Genomic DNA, 22,194 nt, shown 5'->3' on the forward strand with positions numbered 1-22,194 from the left:
GCCTCTGTCTCCTGGTCCTGACATGTCTCCAATATACCCCGCTGTGAGTCTCTCTGTGTCACACACACTTCCCAGACCAGACCGGGGCCCAAGGCGAGCTGTCCGTCATCTCACACACACATGTGCACACTCATGTTCTCTCTCTCTGTCTCTCTCGTGCACTCACACATGCTCAGTTTTCACTGATATGGTCCTTCTGGCACTGTAGTAGTACTTGCGAGTACTCTCTCGCTCTGTGTTTGTGTGTGTGTGTGTGTGTGTGTGTGTGTGTGTGTGTGTGTGTGTGTGTGTGTGTGTGTGTGTGTGTGTATGTGGTGGCAATAAGCATGGCAGTGGCTGCGGGCCATGGCAAGTCATCCGTGCTTCCCCTTATCGTTTTAATCACCTCGTTAGGCGCAGCTAGTCCCCACACTTACTGGCCACTGCCCCTCCTCTGGAACCATGCCCTCCTGACCCAACGCTGGTGGTGCCACTGGGCACATGGATGCATGATGGGAGGACAAGAAGCATAGAGGAAGAGGAGCAGACATGAAGGGGAAAGAAGACTTTGTACACCTGACCGTATGACAGGTGCATCAGAAGGCAGCAGAACTGGAATAAAAGTGAATATATACTGATTGAAGTTGTTAAGACCAAAACATATGAAGTAAATAAGACATAAACGAGCAGTAAGCAAGACAGTGCTCATTAGTTTATTTTTAGTCTTCGACCGTGCAAAGAACTCACAATACTAACGTTAAAATGTACTCTTTATTTTTTACATTTTGAGCCAGAGTTGGCTTTCTGTCGATGAAGAAATTGAAGGTCTTAATTATGTACTCATTCAGTACCATAGACTGTAAAAACCTAATGTACATAGCCACTGTGTTGTCACCCATTGGTTTTTGGACTCCCATTTTGAAGCTTCGAGTTTGCCATTTTCACTGTCGCCATTTTGGATTTTTGGAGCCAGAATTGATGAGAAGTGACCATATTTTGGACGAGAGGGTGGAGCTGACCCTAACGCTCATTTGTAGTTTGGATCGGACGGTGCTTTTGAAGTCTACAGATAATTGTGATAATGCTAATGCTAATTTTTGCCTCTGAAAAACAGGCTAAAAAACATTGTAACAAAATGTACTTAAGGAAAAACTGAACATCTGACTCCTTAGAGTCTTTTAACACAAACAAATGCCAAACAAGACATAAACTGAAAAAAAAAAAACCCTGGAAAAAATAAAATACTCTGTAAATGTGGAGTCATGGTTATATTACCTGACAAATGTTGGTATCGTAGTGGCAACTTGTCAGTCACAATGTAGCTACGCCCTAAAACATACGCTGCTTTATTGTCAAATTCAAATTAAATGGGACCATAATTTACAAAATGAACATCATGATGTATTGAATAAAGACTTAAATAAATTCATTATGAAAACATTAACTGAGGTAAATCACATGAGACGTAGGGTCATTTTCTCATAGACTTGTTTTTGGAGCCAGTGGAGTCGCCATCTGGTGGTCATTCAAGGGATTGCAGGTTTATAGAACTTCCTTATCGGCTTCACTTTTCAGACCCAGGACTACCTGCTTGTTCATGCCTCACTCAGTGTGTATAAAAACTATCATAAGCAACCATCAAAAACCATTGTAACGGCAACAAATAGGAAATTCTCAAATGCCAAGGAGTTATAAAAATACATGAATGACAAAAATAAGCAATCAAAAATAACAATAAACACACATTTTTTGTCCCAAATTGGCTCAAACACACTCAAGTTTGTGTCACTGAAGAAACAAAAGTCTTAATTCCAACCACTGTCGTGAAATGTTTCGCTTGGACAAAAATGATCCCTCTTCTCATCTCATCTTGTCTCATCTTGTTTTGTCTCACCTCATCTCAGCTTGTGTTTTCTTGTCCTGTCTCATCTCATCTTATCTTGTCTCATCTCATCCTGTCTCATCTTATCTCATCTCATTTCATCTTATCTCATCTCATCTTGTCTCATCTCATTTTATCTCATCTCATCTAGTCTATTCTCATCTCATCTTATTTTGTCTTTTCTCTTGTGGTTTTATCTCACCTCACCTCACCTCATCTTGTCTCATCTCATTTTATTTAGTCTTATTTAATCTTGTCTGGTCTCATCTTGTCTCATCTCATTTCATCGTATCTCCATATCCCAAATATTTTTTTAAATGCACATCTGACCTCCAAAGAGCTTTTATCAGATTTGTTTAAAAAAAGTCTAAAGTCTAAAATCTCCCTCTGTCTTCCTCTCTACCTGCACTTTTGAAAAAATAATATGTTTTTAATCATCACCAAAACACAAACGCGTGCACGTGCACAGACCCACAACACGGACACATATGATTTTTTCCCCCTCTCCATCCTTTATCATGCAACACATCTCTGCTTTCCTTTTGCCCACTATACTCCCACGGGAGGGGGAGCGCTTGAGGGCTGAGGGGCGTGAGGAGAGAGGGAGGAGGTGTGTGTTTGTGAGTGTGAGGGAGAGAGAGAGAGAGAGGGATGGAGAGAGAGAGAGAGAGAGAGTGAGAGAGAGTGAGGGAGAGGGGGCGGCGTTAGACAATACCATTCCTCAAATATATTCCATCCCCTCCGTCCCTGAAGTGAGCCTTTATTAGTCGGGATCGTTTGGATCTTATCTGGCATATGACACTCGGTGGAAGAAAGGCTGGAAGAAAAAGAAGGGGATTATCTGTGAACTGCCTTCCGATCCGCTGGTTCCTGACACGGGAGAGCCTCGCTTATCTCGCCTCTTTATCTCCATCTTCCACAGGCGGATGGAGCAGTAGCCCTGGCTGCACTTTCACCACTATCTGCCCATCTCTTCTATTGTCTCTCCATCGCTGGGATCACACAGGGGGACTGACTGATCCCTGCTCACATCATTATTATCATTTTTTTTTCTCCTAATCGACCGATTTCTCTCTAATCATCTCAAGACTCCGAACTGCAGATTGTTTTGATCTCCTGTATCTTCGATCCCAGTGTGATGTTCATGTTGCAAGTTCGCGGCTGAAAAAGTGAATGAAACTTTTTTTCCCCTCTTCACCTTTTTTTCGTTTCCGTGCAACTGAAGGTTCACCTCTGTAACTCTGATGGTTGTTTGGTCGGTGGAATATGACTTAATTTGGAGTTGGGGCTCCGCTCAAGAGCATTTTTAAGTTCAACACAAGAAGATTTGCCTCCCAACTCTTTGTCAAGGTGAGTGTCCAATGAGGAAAAAAATGCTTTATTTAAAAATCTGTTGTTGTTTTTTTTGTTTCTGCCTCCATCATTTGTTTTTTGTAGTTTTGTGTGGCGCTCGAATATATATTTTTTATTCTCCACTTTTTTTTCGAAAAACACAATAGCTCCAATTATTTCATGTCCAGCAGATGTCAACATTATTTTTCTCCATCTTATACCTCCATGCTGTCAAGTCACTCCGGCCTCAGCCAAGCAGATGTGTTCATCACACTGTGACAGATGGCCAATTCTGATTATGTTAATTCACAAAAAAGGGAGTTTCTCCTTTAAAGAAAATATCACAACCTGCATTATTTTTAACACAAAAAAACCTGCCAACTTAATAAAAAATAATTTGAAAGAAAATTCAATTATAAAAACAAAAGTCGGGCTTTTCCCCCAAAAATGTGATGCTTTTTCAAATTGCCCGGCTCTTCTTAAGGCCTTAGGCTTTAATAAATTAACCATTGCGCAAATTTCGAGGCGTTCATTATTTATGGAGTTTAATGTTATTATGCAATGAACTGCATTTGGATTTATGTGGGGCCCTGGTATCCAAACAAGCACCCGCTGTGGGATTTCTCATACTGGGCCTCAGGGTGGCAAGACAGACTGAAAACACTTAAAACAATTACATTTCACTGGTGGCTTTCCGTTATTTGTCTGGTAGAGATACGTTGGAGGATAAAAGCAGACTCATTATTCATATTTTAGAAATGTTTATAATTCATGTTACACGTGCACTTTAGTTTCATTGGCATACATTTTTTTTAAAAGGTGACAATAGAGTAAATGAATTGGTTTTGTCCACACTACTACAGATACTTCAGGAGGAGTGACTGCCAACACCGGAGAATAAAAATGATGCTAAGCCCGGACCAGACGGATGCGGACCTCTCCTGGACTCAATCCGACCCGGAGAGCATTCTTAACGGCCTCAAATCGGCCGGCTGTACCTCGGACGAACCGGGGGAAATGGATGACAGACCCAAGTGCAAATCCGATCAACCCCTGAGCAGAGAGGAGAAGAGGAGGAGGCGGAGGGCCACGGCCAAGTACCGATCGGCCCACGCCACCAGAGAACGGATCCGGGTGGAGGCGTTCAACGTGGCCTTCGCAGAGCTGAGGAAATTACTCCCCACCTTACCCCCCGACAAGAAACTCTCCAAGATCGAGATCCTCAGACTGGCTATATGCTACATCTCCTATCTCAATCACGTGTTGGATGTCTAAAGATGAACCCCCCCTCATCCATGACAAAGAAATGGTTTAGTTGGGTTAGATTGGACTCATGGGCGTCATTTGGGTATGGCAAGGTTGGCAGTTTTAGGGTCGACTGATATGGAGATATTTTAAAGCAGATACTCAGTATTTTTGTAGTTGAAACATCCCAAACAGTAGCTCATATTTTGTGAAAACATTTAAATTTGTGGGGGAAAAAGAAGAATTAGTTACAAAATGTAAACCCTTATGATTTATGTTTAATAAAAGTTAGAAAATAATCACAAATAAAATTACATTTCAGTCCAGATGTGTTTTTAGAGAAGAAGCTGCTAACTGCAAAGTAAAAGGTCAATATCGGCCCAGTTGTGCAAACAGATATATCGGTCGGTTACCTTTGACATGAGCTCTCATTTGCATTGACTTCAGGCAAGTTTCAACTGTAAGATTAGAATCGCAACGACAAAATCAGCAAACTTGGAAAAAAATATCTATAAAAATAATTTCTCCCAGTCACCAAACGCCACCATGTTGTCCCCCGGATGCTGGGACTTTGCCATACCTTAGCTGACTGTTAGTTGACACCCAGCGTGAGTCCGTTGTTGAGGTTTTTTTTAAATGATGGCAGAGGAGCAAAGTTGTCGAAAAGTGCTGAAAGCCTCAACTTTCAGTCCAGACCGCTCACTGAACAAAAAAGCAACAAGCGCCCGAGACGTTTGAGCTGTTGGATGCAATAATGAGAATAATGATTATTTTCCAATGGGCTGTAAGAGCCCCGCAGTCACTCATGTGTCCCCCCACCCCACCCCCCTCCAAGAAGTGATGGAGGACAGGTAACATTTGGCAACAACATTTAAAGAATCAGATTTTTTGGGGGAATCTTTTTCTCATTAAATCACCTTCATAAAATGATAGAAGTTCAATCCTAACTAGTGTCATGAATACATCTCAGCTATAAAAGTGGTTGAACTGAGTCCTCCTCTCTTGATGTCTATTTGAGGTGTAATAAAACAAACACTGGGGCATTTTTTCAAATGTAAAATCGAAATAAAAGGATGTAAACGATAATAGCTGCTTTAGATTTAGATTAGACGATGTTTTCCGTAAAAGGAAAAAAAAAAGATTCAATGCGTAAAGTGCCACTTATGACATATAAAATTGTGACCTTAATCGTTTGTTTGTTTTTATTTAAAAAAGTGAATTATTTATTTAATTGTGTTAATATTTATGGCTAATTTATTTATGTTGGTATCATAGGCTGGCGTCTTTTTGTATAAATGTATATCGTTTGTTGCTTCTATATTTTAGGCTGTGAAATTGAACTTGGAAAGTGATGGTGTTCTCTTTAAAAATGGCACTTTTCTGTTATAATCCATAGCATAACTTATTCATTTGATGTATGTTTGATGTATGTTTTTTTTTCATTGTTGTTGTTGTTTATTTTTGGTTCTAATGTCACGTCTATTGTCTATCAATAGCAACGATAAGCACTTCAAGATGGGGTTCAGTGGCCCCAAAAAAAATGTTTATTTCCCTTGTAATAAGAGGTTGCTCCAGGAAGAGGAATTGGGCTGCTGAAAAAAAATTCCAATTTGAAATATGTATCTGTAATCATGTGACTTATGATTATGTCAAACACTATTATGTCTACCACCAAGAGGTTATCATACAATTCAGAAGCAAACCTCCTCCTTTTTTTTTTTGCTGTGACCAAAAAAAAAAATAATACTAATAATTTCGAAAAAAAGAATCTGAATTTATTATTTTGTTGTTTTGAATTATCTGGATGTTATTATTTTGGATTTATTTATTTGTCTCTTTCTTGTATGACAAAATTCAATAAGTAATTTTATAGTGAAGAAAAAAAAACAACATATCCTCTATCCAAAGATTTTTTGTCTCTTCAGGGTTGTGTAGGCTACTTGTTGCTTTATGCAGATCTTTTGTAGTAGAGGTATCATGTGACAGCTGGTTTCTAATGGACAAACTTTTCATATTTTCCGGTGTTATTTTTAATTAAAATGGAAATACTTGAAAAAAAAAATCTATTCCTGTTTTTAAATGCTAAAAAAATAAACTCATGGTGTTTTTTGGACTTGGAAATGTAAAGAAAATAAGCCAATAGCGTAACTACGTGGCGGCTGCTGCTGTTATTCAGCTGATTGCAATGATGAATACGCTCAGGATGACGTCAGCCTCGGGCGCGCGCACTTGCACACGTGCCGGGGTGATATAAGTGCATATGCAAATCAGCACATATATACTGCAAGCTTTTTCCGAACGCGCACACACACACACACACACACACACACACACACACACACACACACACACACACACACACACACACACACACACACACACACACACAAGCTTATACTGTACAAACACATACACAAATTGCAAGGTGATATAAGTGCAAACCCAGTTTAGCATGCAGATAGAACGTACACACACACACATACACACGCACAAACACACACACACAGGACCTATACTCACATTTACACTACTGTACAAATACACACACAAGATGAAATCAGTGCAAACCCTTGCAGATGGAAGAAAACTCTCTCTCTGTCTCTCTCTCCCACACATACACACACGCACACACACACACACACACACACACACACACACACACACACACACACACACACACACACACACACACAGTGGTCAGCAGCTAAAGGCAGTGGTAGCCTACATGTGTGCTCCTGGCTGAAAGGCTCTCTCCCTCCCCAGAGAGGGGGCAGGTGTTACTCCAGACGAGCCAAGACAACCAAATTACTGGCCGTCTGGCACCTCCCGTGGGAAACCCGGGGAGAGAGGAGGGATGGGAGAGATGGAAATTTATGAGCGAGCTCAGCGCCGAGATGCAATATTGCCAAATGGTATGAGCAGAAAAGATCCAAATATTTATATTCATTTTGTGATATAGGCCCATTCACATCGATCGGGCTATAAAAAGCTTGTAGTTGAGTTACACAACACGGGGGGAGGACGTGTGAATGCTTTTATCTGAGCCACATTAGATTATCATGAGTGAAGCTTTCTGGGTTTTTTTTATTTATTTATTTACAGAGCATGGGTGGCCCCCAGTGGGAATCGAACCCCTCACCCTGGAAATGCCACAGTTAAGCTGTTAGAAAGGAGCAACAGAGTGTCAAATATGTGTATTGAGAAACACTATCTATCCATCTATCCATTCATCTATCTATCCATCTATCCATCTATCTATCTATCTATGTCTGGGTGGCAGCTGCTGTGAAGGTTTCAGGGGAGCGACATTTCTCATTTCGAATCTTTTCATCCGCTGCGACTGAAGGTAGCATGAAATGTTCTTTCCTTTTCAGCTCAAGGGCCTCCCGTGTTCTCCTCTCTCTTTATTTGGCATCTGTCAGTTTGTCAGTCATCGGCCTCTGCTTGTGTTGTTGTCCTGCTCGCCGTGACTTTTTTTCCTCGCTTTACCTTCGGAAGTTTTTCCCCCCCGAGTTGCGTAATTGCAAACGAAAGCAGCAGAACAACACCAGGATCTGAAAATATAAGGCCCAGCTTCACATCTGAATCCTTTTGAAACATTTAAAAAGCTTGATAATGATTTTGATTTCAATCTTTTGAACATTTGTTGTACCCTATTCAAACCTCGCTTGTCCAATATTTCAGCTCTATCAATGCTTTTTTTTCCCTGACCAAAAAAAACAAAAAGGAAACTAGAAAAAAAAGAAAACAGCAATATGTTGCATCAACAGATTGTCCTCTTGAGAAGACAAAACAAGCTCTGTGATTCTCTGGCATGGCGTGGAGACAGACTTCTGCTCAAGCTTATTGAATGGAGGAGTCCATCTGTACGTCGCCGTGAAGCACCACAAGGCCATTTGTGCTCCTCATCCCAAAAGCTTCCGTAGCATCAGTCCTCTTCAATTTATTCTTTACAAAACCTCCCAGAAGGGGCAGGGGAGAGGAAAGTGACAGGCGAAGCCCAAACTGCTGAGGGCAACTGAACAGCCTGGCTGACAGTGTGGCCTGTGCATGCCTCTGTGTGTGTGTGTATGTGTGTGAAAGAGAGAGAGAGGTACCACGTTTCACCACAACCCCCCCCACCCACCCACCCACTCCCACTCCCACCCTCACCCACTCCCACCCTCACCCACCCCTCTTTGCACTGTGGGCTTATGTAATGGTAGAGGCCGAGGAGTGACCATATGTCAGGAGGTGTGTGCAGACAGCAGGGGATTATACAGCGGCCATTATCAGCGTTTGGACATCCTTCTCATCATCATTCAGGTATACTCAAAGCCAGGAGGAGAGCGCACAGACACACACACACACACACTCTCTCTTTCCCTCTCTCTCTCTCTCTCTCTCTCTCTCTCTCTCTCTCTCTACACACCCATTTAATTCTGAGAGCTCACTAGCTCTGTGTAAATTGGACAGGGAAAGAGAGTATGATAACAAACAGCCATATGTTCACAGTATGAAGAACAACATTTGGGGGGTTTTGTGCTGCCTCATTTTTTCGCCCTCTCTTTTATTCTCCACGTCGTTGGGTATTATAGAAGTGTTCATGTTCAAGGCAAGAACCCCCCCCCCCCCCCCCCTCCTTCTCTCTCTCTCTCTCCCTCCTCCTCTACCTTCTTTTCCTTTTCCTTCCCTTTTCCTCCCTCTCTCTCTCTCTCTTATAGGTGTGCATTTGCTGGAGTGCATGAAGCCTGCACATCCCTCTCTCTCCCTCTTCCTCTCTGTGTGTGTGTGTGTGTGTGTGTGTGTGTGTGTGTGTGTGTGTGTGTGTGTGTGTGTGTGTGTGTGTGTGTGTGTGTGTGTGTGTGTGTGTGTGTGTAATATGAAGGGTGCTCGTGCAGCAGAAGTACAAAGCCTGGTCCATGTGTTGAAATGCAGCCCCCGGGATGGGCCGTATTATCCCTCTCGTGGCCCTTTGTCTCCAAACAGATGGAAATGGGCAGAGAGGAGAAGAGGAGAAGAGGAGAATCAGAGAGGAGGAGGGAGGAGGGAAGAGGTGGAGGGGGGGGGGGGGGGGGGGGGGGATAGAATGGACGAAGGAAAGAGAAGGGGAGGGGAGAGGGAGAAAGAGTCAGTCTGTTCTCATTAAGTGCTGTATTGAAGACGACGTCCCCCCACAATGCGTCAGCGGCCGCGGATGGTCCCCCTCTCATTCAGACTCACGCTCGGACCATCTGTACCGCGGGCCTGTCATAAGGTGTGTGCGCATGCATTAGGCGCCCGGCGCACGGCCCAATCTGGCGAGTTAAAAAAAAAATGGTGATATTCATTGGGTTTCAATTTGGTTAAGATCTTTTGAAATCCAATTGTTGGGCTCGTTGTTTGCGGCTGCCTCGTTCTGTCGTGAGTCACCCAGAGTCTGAGGGAGAGTTTATTCAACATCCTGCTGTTCCCTTTTTATTGTGAGTCTCAGAGGACACGCACACACACACACACACACACACACACACACACACACACACTCAGACACACAGGAGATGCAGATTTGTAATGACTGATTAAAGAAGAATTATCTCAACTTTAATCCCCTCTAAAATAAAGGATTTTTCTCATCACTGCCTTGTTTTGAACTTATAATTGCCAAAAATGTTTCATCATTCCTCAAGTTACAGCAGAGCAGAGTGGACATAGGGCTGCAATTCATTATTTTTTTATTATTATTGATTCATCTGGTTATTTCATCTGTTAATCGATCATTTGGTGTATACAGAGTCAGCAAACAGCAACAAATGTCAGTAGTTTCCAGAGCTCTCTGTGATGCGTTCAAATGCCTCGTTTTGGTCGACCAACAATCCAAAACCCAAATATATTCAGTTAATATCATAAAATTAGGAAATATCTACATTTAAGAGTTATTTTTAAATCATTTATTAGTTTATTTATTTATATTTTTTGCTTGATGAGTCAGTGTTGCAGAGTGAGTCAGATATGATCCACTGACTCCAGCTGAAACATTTAGTCAAATAATTGATTAATCATTCTTTTTTTAATCTTCTATTCAAGTTCAATTTTTTGGATTTAATTTTTCTTGTCTCCTCATGTATTTTGCAGGCCCCCCTGCTGTGGGGCTCCAGGGTAAAAATGAGCTGTGGGGCCCCCTATGAATTGGTTAAAAATGCAAACCTTATGACCCTTATTGTTTGAATTTACATTAAATGATGTGTATTACTACACAAATGTGCAATTATTCAAAATACCAAAAACCTATTGTCATAACTCTAAGGCCTTCAGGGCCCCTGAGGATCTTGGGCAGTTGCTTGTTTTGTTGCATTTGGTAAAACAGCTTTGGTTATTTGAGACTATTTTTGTCTCAATATACGTTGCAGTTACTGTTTTATTTAAGTTTTCCATACTTTCTGTATATAGTACAGAGCAGTAGATGATCATTGTGTAGTATTGTAGTTGTTTTTTTGGCTTTAGAATTTTTTGACTATGCCTTTTTCTTGCTCTGACTCTTCCTTTTCCTTCGCTGCAGTCAAATAGTTGTTTGTTTAAATGCTTGGAATTGAGAGATAAAGGATAAACAAGACTTGCACCTTTACATGAAACATATGACCTTATGTCATGTAATTCCATCAGCATAGCCCCCGTTTACCTATAACCATGTATACCTACCGGATCTGTCACATACTGGATGTAACTGGCTCTAAACAGAGAATCTCGTCTGGCTGTTGCTCTGAAAAGTCTCATTCATCCTGCTCTCTCTCTCTCTTTCCCTCTCCCTCTCTCTCTCTCTGCATGTATGCGTGTGGTCTCATAAACTGCATCTCTTCCCACTTCGTCTTCATTTTTTTTTACGCGCTTTCATTTTTCTCCTCTATTTACCAAAAAACCCCCCTAAACTCATAAACTCCGTGTCTTTGGGGAGGAATCCATCCATCTTCCGGACACCAAATTCAATTGATCTCAGGGCCCCCACCTTGTTTTTCTCAATAGGGGCCATCTGCACGCGCTTCCAGCTTTGAATAAACGTGGAAAAAGTGACAGCGCGTGCTGCTGCTGGCCGTCACGCGACGCTCCCATTCAGCTGTGTAATGTGATTTCACTGCTTTCACAGCAGCTGATTGATTCACACATCGGGGCACGAGGGTCTTTTGTTAACTTGTGGATGCTGTGTTGATTATGAAAACAGTTTCTATTAATCACCTCTTGATATTAACTTTTCACTTTTAACACATAATAACAACACTGCCTTTATACAAACAACCAATCAAGCAGATTCACACATGACTAGAACTAGAAATTGCATTATTTGCCTAAAAATGTTTGTTTTAAAATCATTTTAGGCGTAAAATACAACAAATATATATAGTAAACATACCTCTGACTGCCTCACAGGTGGAGTTTTGATGTACATTTTAAAGCTTTAAGTGATGTAATGGCAGTAAAGTTCCACATGGTGGCGCACTTATCTAAACTACCATGTTTGAAAGTTGCATACACAGATTTTCTAAGAGAGAATCAACATTCAGATCCATACAGAATGAAGCTCAAATATGACAACACACACAATTTAGTGAGTTAGAGTCAGTCTTAGATATTTATGTATAATATATAGGCCTATTATTAGATAATATATTGCTATTGTTCATGTTTATACATCAATGTGACTACATTTTTTCTTAATTTGTGACCCTTCCTTACATTTAAGTATGCACAAATCTTGATATAGAGAATTAAACACACAAACCCCCTCCTCCATTCCCCATCCTTGACACATCATCAGTGTTTATTTGACTCTCCGTGGGGAGGGAACAGGGGTCGTGTCCCAGTCGTGACCTGCATTGTGTTCTGGAGGGCATGAGATATATCTAAGGGTGTGTGGAGTGTGTGTGTTTGTGTGTGTGTGTGTTGGGGGGTGGGGGGGGTGGGGTGGGGGGGGGGGAGATGCAGTTCAAAGGAGGACAAAATATTGATTCATATACAAACCATGTAATTGCTGGAGGCATCTGTTGCCTTGCGGTCCGAACTTTCATGTGTGTTTGGAGTCTGAATGAACTGACCCCCTTTGTCTAATGACACAATAGAGGGAGAATGGCAGCAGCAACTGAGAGATGCGAAATCAATTGGTGGGGATATACGTTCTAATTGATTTTATGTACCTTTATCTTACTAGATATACTCAGTGAGGTTAAAGGTGCCCCTCTATCTGAAATGGATAGGGTGCTTTAATGCATTCACTGCTAACATTTAGTGTATATTTATTAATGCATCATACCAACTGATGCTGCCTGTAAGAAAGTGATTATAAAGAGTATTTTCCTGTTTTATTTGAGTAGTTTTTAGAGCAAAAAAGAGTGTAATGAAAATAAGTAAAATCTTGCATGGTATAAATGACCCCTCAATACCTTAGCAGGGCTCCGACCCCAAGTTGGAAACCACTCTGCTAGACAGACTGTTTGAATTTCCAAAACATCCACATAAAGACTATTATTCTTCTCTTGAGCCACAGTTTATTAAAAGAACATCCCCCCAAAATATCATCTCCAGGAGAGACTTGGCCAATGAAGCATTATTTCATGTCAGTGAAAATCCCACTGCCCCCAGGCTCCTTCTGTATACTTAAGGTAGGATTGCAATGAGTTATAGCAGCGAGGGGAGGCTCAAACATGCAATGTCGAATATCAAATATTTCTATGTTCCTCTTTATGAAAGGACAAGACGTTATCTGGAGGAAAAGAGGAATATTTGTTTTCATTCCCTTTTAAGAGAGCGCTTCAAGGCCTCAGTGACTTCATTGTGTCTCTCTCACTGACTGTGTCCAGACCAGATTTTTATCACTGCACTGTTTTGTTTTGTTGCTTTGACCGAGGATATGTTTGTATCACTGACAACTGTTTACCTGATTGTATTAACTGAGCTGTGACAAAAACCTTGCCTGTGCGTGGGTAGGAGAGAGGAAAAATACACTAGTCCTTGTCTAAATACCAAAAAAAAGCGTTTGTGGAAGAAGTCTTCTGTAAACTTTGTATGTATTATGCTATGAGAAGCAACAGAATGAGCTCTAAACCCATTTTTTGGTGTCATATACCTCTAATATCTGTTTGTAACTGTGCTTTTCTGGGGCAGTAAAAAGCATCCAGTGCTTTCCATGCACACAGAAGATAGTCCAGCTAGTTTCCATGGCATCAACAGTTTCAATTGGTAGTCAGTTTTCATGTGGCATCTATGTAATGCAAATTAAGACTTGTTGATACAACAGCAACCGTGTGAGATTCTGCTTGATTAGGGCTAAAATGCTGGTTGGTGGTTGTTTGCTGAGATTTACAATAACAGTGCTTCAGACCTCATGTGACCCTGCTTTATGCACTCACTTATAAATCAGCTGTTTCTTAGCCCTTAGCCAGCATTTGGCAAGATAATGAGCGGAGGAGAGTTAAAGGTGCAGTTTCTTTAATGAGGGAAGGACATGTTGACTGACATTCCTGCCGAGGTGATGTTAAGCGCCACAGTCAGTCTCCAGCAACTTCAGAGTAGCTATTCGGATGATGACCTGCCACAATGCAAGAATGATCAATGTACTTAATATTATGCATAATGCTCCACTCACGCCACTCAAAAATGCTCACTGTGCAGAGTGATGTACTTTCAGAGTTTGACACTAGAAGTCAGTAAACTCAAATACACGTCTAAATAAAGTAAATAATCATATGTCCTTGTTTTCTTCATCTCCCTTAGAAATAGTGACAAACACCAAAAGGGAAAAATAACAAAAATAACAATACACAAACAAACAAACAAACAAATAGATAAATAAATAAAGTATTTGCTTATAACATCTACCCTTTTTACATTAGTCATTCAATAGATCCATATGTACATAACAAACACAAAACATAAATAATTGGCTATATACTAATATAATACACATAATACAGTGAAAATATACACATATACACACACATATTTCCTTAGAACTGCATGGTTATATATCCCCAAAAGTACCAAGGTTCTTATACATAAAGTAATCAGAAAGTAATTTGACACATTCATCTGCTGAAGGTGGAAAGTTTGTATCAGCTCACCTTCAATCTGAATTTAATGTACGATTGATCATGGTCCAGTATGCAATTTGGTCAAGCGTGATGAGGAAACTTCAGATCTCCAGTGCACATACATTAATTAAGAATGAACTTTTCAAAAAAGGAGTTGTATATTAATAATATTTGCATATTCATATATACAGGATTTGTATAAAGTAGATTGAATAGTTTTGTAGTAAAACCGAATCAACCAAATTACTAATAAAAGCAGTTATTTTTATATTACTGGAGGGGATTATATTTTTGTATTCTGTGTATAACATGTATAAATAATAAATATATTTTCTTGATCTTTTTATGTTGCCTCTGTACTCATATACATTTTATGAGTGGCACCCCCCCCCCCCCCCCCCCCAACCTCCCGGGTGATTACTTTGAGCGCCATTAGAATCACTACCGCCCCTGTGTGTAACGCACTACTTTAATTAACCAGCTCATTATGCAGCAGGTTCAATTTAACTTGGCGTCTGTAATACTGGCGGCGCAGACATCCCCCCCTAACGCCAGTCTGCGGTACTACACCCCGGTATGCTGTAAAGCACTGCCCCCTGTGAAATTCCTGACTGCCAGAGTGATTCCTACGGTTACCAAGGGCTGCTTCCTACTGTAGCCTACCGTGTGCTCTGGGGCAAACTCTTTTATAACCTCTGGATAAATCATCAACTACGGGAATGATATCACCACCGATAAAAGGTGAGTTATGTTTTAATAACGCAGGAGATACAGTCGGTCATGTATTGTGCACATGTTGGTGTGTATGAAGCTCTGCCTTTACAGGCTACAATGTCCTGTCTTCATTCCTGTAGCCTACTAAAATATAGGTTAGCGTGTCTCTACCTAGAACAAAGAGTGTAGTCCAGTGTTGGGCTGAATGTGTGTTTTTTATAATGAAAGACATGGGAACACGCCCTTACTGTGTTGTCTACCTGTATGAAAGGGAATGCTTTCAACTTCATTTGAATGCCTTCAAACTGCGGTGAGACCAACGCACTAACCGTCTCTGTGGAAGTTAAACCTATTTGTTTTTTTCCCGCTTCAGTTCCGAGTTTTTTTATTCTTTGACATTGTCGGTTTAATGCGAATATAAGTGTTTTTTAGCGGCTTTATTAAACAGAAACAGGCTAGACTCAGGGTGAGACCAAGAGAAAAGTCAACTGTACGGTTGACTGGATCCGCATTACCCCGGCTGGTGCACCGCAGCTCAGCTGTTGGAACTGTAACCTGCGGCAGAGTTGACGCGGACGGATACATTATAGCACTCCCTGCCTCTGAAAACAGACAGCAACCCCCGAAAAACACACTGAAACCACCGTGCTGTGCTTTGTTTTTTCCTAATAGTAGCACAGACACTGAGGTGAGAGGGGGTGAGGGGGTGAGGGGTGGGGGGGTGCTCCCGAGGCCACGGTGAAACCAGGGAGTTTCCTGCTTCTAGGTCCGCCTGCCTGCCGGGTCACAGGTAGGGGCAGAGCGGACCAACCTGCTGTGGAGCTCCGAGGGGGCAGACACACTTATGGCAAAGTGCAACCTATACATTTCCCTCTTCAGTGAAATTCTTGCAGGCATAATATAACTCTGCCTTCTTGCTCGACTGTCTCACAACCTCTGTTCAGCTCAGCATCTCATTCACTGCCTGGTACAGCTGGTTAAAAATGCCAAGCAGGTGCTGTTATAGGACGAGTTTAATATGGTGACATCTGATTAATAACTTAATGGTCTTTATTGTCCTTAGAGTTCTTATTGGCTGTGTGTTCTGTTCATTGTCAATGTGTGATGTTAATTAAAATATATTAATTAAAATATATTCAATTTAGGTTGATATAAAACAGAGAAAAGTAGCAAATATTCACATTTGGGAAGCTGGAACAAGCAAATGTTTTTCATTTTTGCTCAATAAACGACTTAATGATTATTAGATCATCAAAATAGTTAAACAACCAGGCTTAGATGAATGCCTATGGTTAGATCCAGGCTTTTCAAATAACTTAAGTTATTCACATTTGAATCCCTTTTGAAGTGCTGGACTCTTACCATTAATTAACAGACTGCTGCTTAGAATTCCCTGCACATCATGCAGGTTGTTTTCCTGCTCTCATTCTATCAAGATGCTTGTTAATATCATCATTTTCCACAGTTATGTGCCTGCTGTAGGTGCCAGATTTATCACCCCTGAGTTGTTGCTGTGTAGTAGATAAGTAACCGAGCTGACAAGTGTAAGTTTATCACCTGAAAATGAAAAAAAAAGATATTTATTTTTACCACAAGTCAATTAATGTGCAATAGAAAAATGCACAATAACAGGTTTCTATTATAAGAGCCCAGATTGACATTTAATGGTGACAACAACTGCTCCTTCTTCTCCATAATGGATGCAATACCCTCATTATCATATGTACTATTACGTTTGGGATAATACTAACATTTGAGAGTCAATATAATCACACTGCACGTGGGTCTGATTCCTATCTCACCACTTTCCATCCTGGAAAAGTGATTCTCTCTTTGCGTAACAGCTGCGGAGAGAGCGATGATGACACCTGTCATGATCTGTCAGATGCATGAGTGCGGTGAATGCAGCAGGCATATAAACTACACGCATGTTAAAGGAGTCGACAACATGTATGTTAATAGCATTGGCATTTACAGGTTTTCCTGGACGCCGGACTCAAGTTTATGTTTTAGATTTGGAGAGTTATTCCTGTCACATCTCTTGTATCCACAGGGCACAGTGCTGCAGTAGCAGTAGTCAACAGCTACAACGGCAAACTGCTTTCTTGTTGCCATGGTGATTTTGATCAACAAAAAATTCAACCACTTCATGTAGCCATCACTGCTTGAGTGAAACAGCTTTGTTAAGTAGGTCCATGTGATACTTTGAGTGTTGTTGCATTTGAACCAGGTAAATAGTGCCGTCCCTTATGGAAACAAAAGAAGAAGAAAAGAAGAAAGGGCTTGCTTATTCACCCCTTTATCTCTATTTTATTAACAGGTCTAAAGTCACTCTGTCAATGTTTGACTTGTCAGCTTCTGATTTGTAGGAAAAGTTCTCGAGAAAGTTGAGAAAAGTTAGTGACTTGAGTGGAAACAGGCACTATGTTGCTGCCTGTGTTGTCTCATTCTATTAAAACATTCTTCAAGACAATAAACATGAGGCTGAGACTTGAGGCCGCTGGTCAGAAGCAACTTCAGCTCTCTCTGTGTTACCTGCAATGACTCTAACATATGTGGTCCTGGATAACAAAGCTGGTTATCAGCTGACTCATTTAACTCCAGGCTTCAGTTCATACATGAGCGAAATTATGAAATGAGGTCATTGGAGCAAGAAAAAACAATATTCAGCAATGTGAAAAAAATGTCATTATAAGAGCAAGTGACATTTTAATTATGCTCTATAGTTAAGTGTGAGTATGTAATGAATAGATTATTCAAATATAAATCATATTCCATAAATAGTGATGAATACTATTATGAATAAAAACAATTATAAAATGCAAAGTGAGGCATTTCATCTGTCAGAGTACAGATAGTCTGTGCATAAAAAGGCCTGAAGAAATGCAATGAATGCAAATTCACAATGTGCTAATTGACAGTGTGTAGATTATTCTCTTATTAAAAGTGACGGAGGGAATACGTTATTTCAATTATCGCCTCATTCAGTCGAAAAAAGTTTAAATACTTGTAAAATTGCCTCCTGCTATCCTGAGCAGCAGCAGTGCTGGAATAAGAGTAAAGCTGTCGACACTGTCAGAAATGCTTTGGAGAGTGAAAGGAGCTTAGCACAGTTTATATGCAGCTATGTTAGTTTACTATCTTGCAGCTTTTAGGGTTTTTTTTAATCCCAGAGTAAACACATGGTTTCATAGAAAACTTCTCTCTCTGAAATAATTATAATGGAAAGCGAAGTGACTACTGATCTGTTTTGATAGTCAAATAATTGATGTGTCATTTTTTATTGAAAAATGCGAAAATTCTCTGATTCCAGCCTCTCAAATGAATATAACATAATACATATGAATATTTTCAGGTTTCTTTAGCCTTCACTGATAATAAACTGAATATCTTTAGCTTGTGGAATCTTGGACAAAATAAAAGAAGACATTTTTAAGACATCACCTTGGGCTTCAGTAAACTGTTATCAGCATTTTCCCCCATTTTCTGGCATTTTATAGACCAAACGACTAATCAGTTAATCTAGAAAATGATCAATAATAGTCGCAGCCTTAGCTTGAATCCTATAGGAATTGGTCAGTAGGCAGGCACATTTAACCCAAAGATTGCTGGTTAGCACACTAAAACTGCTCCATGATACAAGCCCCAAATTACACTGCCAACCAGAGTTATACAGTCTTCTCAATGATCATTATTGATTGGAATAACAAGGTAACCTCACTCCAGCTAATGCAATCACCAACAGCTGGTTGATCAACTGACCACAGAGGAACAGCTCCCTGCGGTTGCCTAGTAACAGTGGCACAAAAATGCAACAGGTAAAAAAAAAAAAAAAGTGAGTCATGCACTGAGACGGTCTGTAATTAACACAGCGGCACAAAAGCTGCATGTCAATTACCACTTCTATAAATACCAACATCATTCTAATCATCCAGTCACTTTAAACACTAATAGAGAGAGTCTGTGGTTTCTGTCTCAGCTGTGACTCTCCGTCTCTGCGTGCCTCACTCAGACCCTCGCTGGACATACGAGGGGTTAAATCCGGTGACACTCGGGAATGTTGATTGAATTCCGGAGAAGTAATGGCCTTCATTTGCTCAGTCATGAATAGCCACATAGCGAGCATGTGACGGGCGGGCCAGAATCCCACAGCGACTTGTTTTCACGTCCCCTTCCTCTCTCGTGTCCCGGCACGTCTCGTGACCGCGTCCGCCATGGACTCACCTTCTTTTTTCTCTTGGAGTGAAGCCATTACATAGCATGGAGTGGTTGTCTGTTATTACGGTATGATGGCACTGTGTTATCACGGTGATAAGAGGCGGCCCTGAGGGAGGAAGCAATAGAGAGAGAGAGAGAGAATGAGCCCTGTGTTGATGGCTGGAAGTAACAGAGCAGGCTAATTTCATTTTTTATGAATGACCAAAGCGGATATGAGCAACAGATTATGTCCACAGCCAGGTCAAATCTCTCAATCTAGTTATATAGCATAAGTACGTAATCTAGTTATCACATTCAATTCCCCAGTTTTGCATGCACACCAGTCTGTTTCCACCGAGTCAACATAGGTCATGTACACCATTAGCTCTGAATGCTAATGAGCCTCTAATAGCATCTCTGCTCACAGCTCTCTCTGCATTACTCCAAGACCAAGAGTCAAATGGTGAATATTTGTCTCCCTTTGTGCACTTTTTTTGTTGGATTAATATTAGTTTTACCCCCTGCTGCGGATCAGTGTTAAAAACTAGTGTTGGAACATTGCGGGAATCAAATGAATTGCCATAAAAGGCTGCAGGATTTTGGGATTAATTGTCGCAGAGTGTGAATGAGTCCCAGGGGGTTCTTTTCACTTCCACTCTACAAAAGGAAGTGCGGATGAACGGCTCGCCTGAAAGGAGGGTTTCACATGAGAACGTAACGGATCATCTTATCTGCTTCATTAGATGCTTAATTTTCCGCTATTACGCAGGAGGAGTGGAAGCAGTCTCCGCTTCTTCTCCTAATCGTACAGTAAGTGTGTCTGCAGAGGTCATCACGCGGGGCAGCAGCTTACAGGGTCAGTGGTTTTACAATGTGCTGTTGGGTCAGTCATTCAGCCGTGTCCTCAGTGTGACATTCCCGGGAGTTTCCCTGAACAGCTTCCCAAAGGACAATGTCAGAAATTGTTCTTAATCAGCTCCAGCTGCTGTTTTAACAAGTGAATTCTTCCAATAATGAAGTTATATAAGGCCTTTTATTATAAATACCATTGTGCTGACTCTGACCTGTTTGGTTCAGGTTAATTTTGGCCAGTGTCAAAGCTGTCAATCAAATCTGCTACAGATTAAGCAACCAGACCATGACCCACATTTTCAGACGGTCTCGAGGTCTAAGTGGATTTATATCTGGTTTAAAAGCAAATCAGATTTATTTTCTTGATTAATTGAATCATTAAAGCGTTTTAAAAATAGTGAAAAAAATGGGATTCAGACTTTCTCAGAGGCAACACCTAAGGCCTCCAATTTGCTTGTTTTGCCTGACTAACTATAAAATGTTAAGATATTAAATTTACTGTCATGTATGACAAAGAAAAACAGCAAATCATCACATATGAGAAGCTGAAACCACTTACTGTTTGGAATGTATTGATTATTAAACTCCTTACTGATTCATTTTCTGTCAATCAACAATTAATCAACCAATCGTTGTCGCATATAAAGTGCGTTCACGTGTAATGACCTAAATTTGATCTCCTTTATCCTCGTTACACTGATGATCCAGAGTGACATCACCACAACGTACCTGTCAGTCCACTGTCAGTATCTTCTTTTTCACAGCTCTCGCTTCGTTGATAATAAGTCAGTGTGAACGTGAGCTGGACCAGAACTAAAAGGCGACAAACAACGCATCATTTATTTCAAAGTCCTGACCCAACTGCATGTGTGAAAGCAGCTGGAAAAACTAACATTGCAGTGTGTGTGTGTGTTGATGATCTATATGATAAGACAGGTGTTACATAATTGAACCAGACAGGTTTCAGAGTCAGTAGCTGATTATTCCAGTCCTACCTTAATATTAATGTTTGACATGTAACGCTACACATTGAACAAACCAGCCGTGCCCAAGTCAGGTGTGAAACTGCAGGATTCAGCTGTGAATAATGGAATCTGACCCCGTGGCGATGCCTCCGGCTCTTATCGGACGTGATGTGAAAGGTGCAGTCGTACAGCGCCGATGTGTTGGCGGCGGCTGACAGCAGATGTCTCGTGGCTCCGGTGTAACTTCTCTCCGTCTCTGAGCTCAGACATAAAGGGATTCTCTCGATCTCGATTGTTTACGTTCCCAGTTTAGGCCGCCGGATGTTTATTCTTTGCTTGTTCCTCGAGTGTATGCTCAGGTTGTTACACCTGCTAGTGTGTGCTTGCTAGCGAGGTTTCTGTGGGTGTTGTGTTTTCCCATGTAATTAGATGTTTTGGTTGTATATAAAAGATTTCAGCTTGTGTCTCTTGGTGGATTCGGAGGGGTGTTTACGATCGTTATCCCGTTGTAGAAGTCGTTCTCTCCTCAGCTAAAGCTTTTGTTTACAGGCGCTGTGATGAATCCATTCTTCCCTCCACCAGTGCAGTGTCCCCTGTGCCACTGGCTGCAACACAACCCCAAAGCATGATGGATCCACCCCCATGCTTAACAGTCAGCCAGGTGTTCTTTTCATGAAATGCTGCTCTTCTTTTTTCCCTCCTCAAACAAACCTTCACTGATTGTGTCCAAAGAATTTGTGAGATGTCTGTAGCTGTTCCGTTGCAAACTTTTATGATGAGTACCCAGTTAAGATTTTCTTCTCTTTCATGGACTTGTTTGTGCGTCGCTGCACAGACTCCTGAGTCTTTTTAATCTTCCTGCAGGGGTTTGGATTTGCCTTTCTTCAGATTCAAGATCAGTATCATTTTACAACACAAGGCTGTATAATGAAGTCGAGGTTGGAGGCTCTTTGTGCTTATCACAAAATATAGAAATGATATAAATGGATTAATC

General features: G+C 41.0%; 2 protein-coding genes across 3 annotated transcripts in view; both read left to right on the plus strand.

Moving 5' to 3' along the window:
• The first annotated feature begins 4,096 nt into the window (after positions 1–4,096).
• LOC133976496 (helix-loop-helix protein 2-like) lies at positions 4,097–4,468 on the plus strand. Its single transcript, XM_062414716.1, has one exon. The coding sequence runs from the start codon at positions 4,097–4,099 to the stop codon at positions 4,466–4,468; it is 372 nt and encodes a 123-aa protein (XP_062270700.1).
• A 10,633-nt stretch (positions 4,469–15,101) lies between these two features.
• Positions 15,102–22,194, plus strand: part of LOC134006645 (vang-like protein 1) — a 57,982-nt gene continuing 50,889 nt past the window's right edge. For both annotated transcript variants that reach the window (XM_062445590.1, XM_062445591.1), the window contains exon 1: positions 15,102–15,213. The gene's annotated coding sequence lies outside the window, so the exon portion shown is untranslated. The remainder of the gene's footprint in view (positions 15,214–22,194) is intronic.

The sequence above is a fragment of the Scomber scombrus genome, chromosome 24, assembly GCF_963691925.1.
Source record: "Scomber scombrus chromosome 24, fScoSco1.1, whole genome shotgun sequence".
Taxonomy (NCBI): Eukaryota; Metazoa; Chordata; class Actinopteri; order Scombriformes; family Scombridae; genus Scomber; species Scomber scombrus.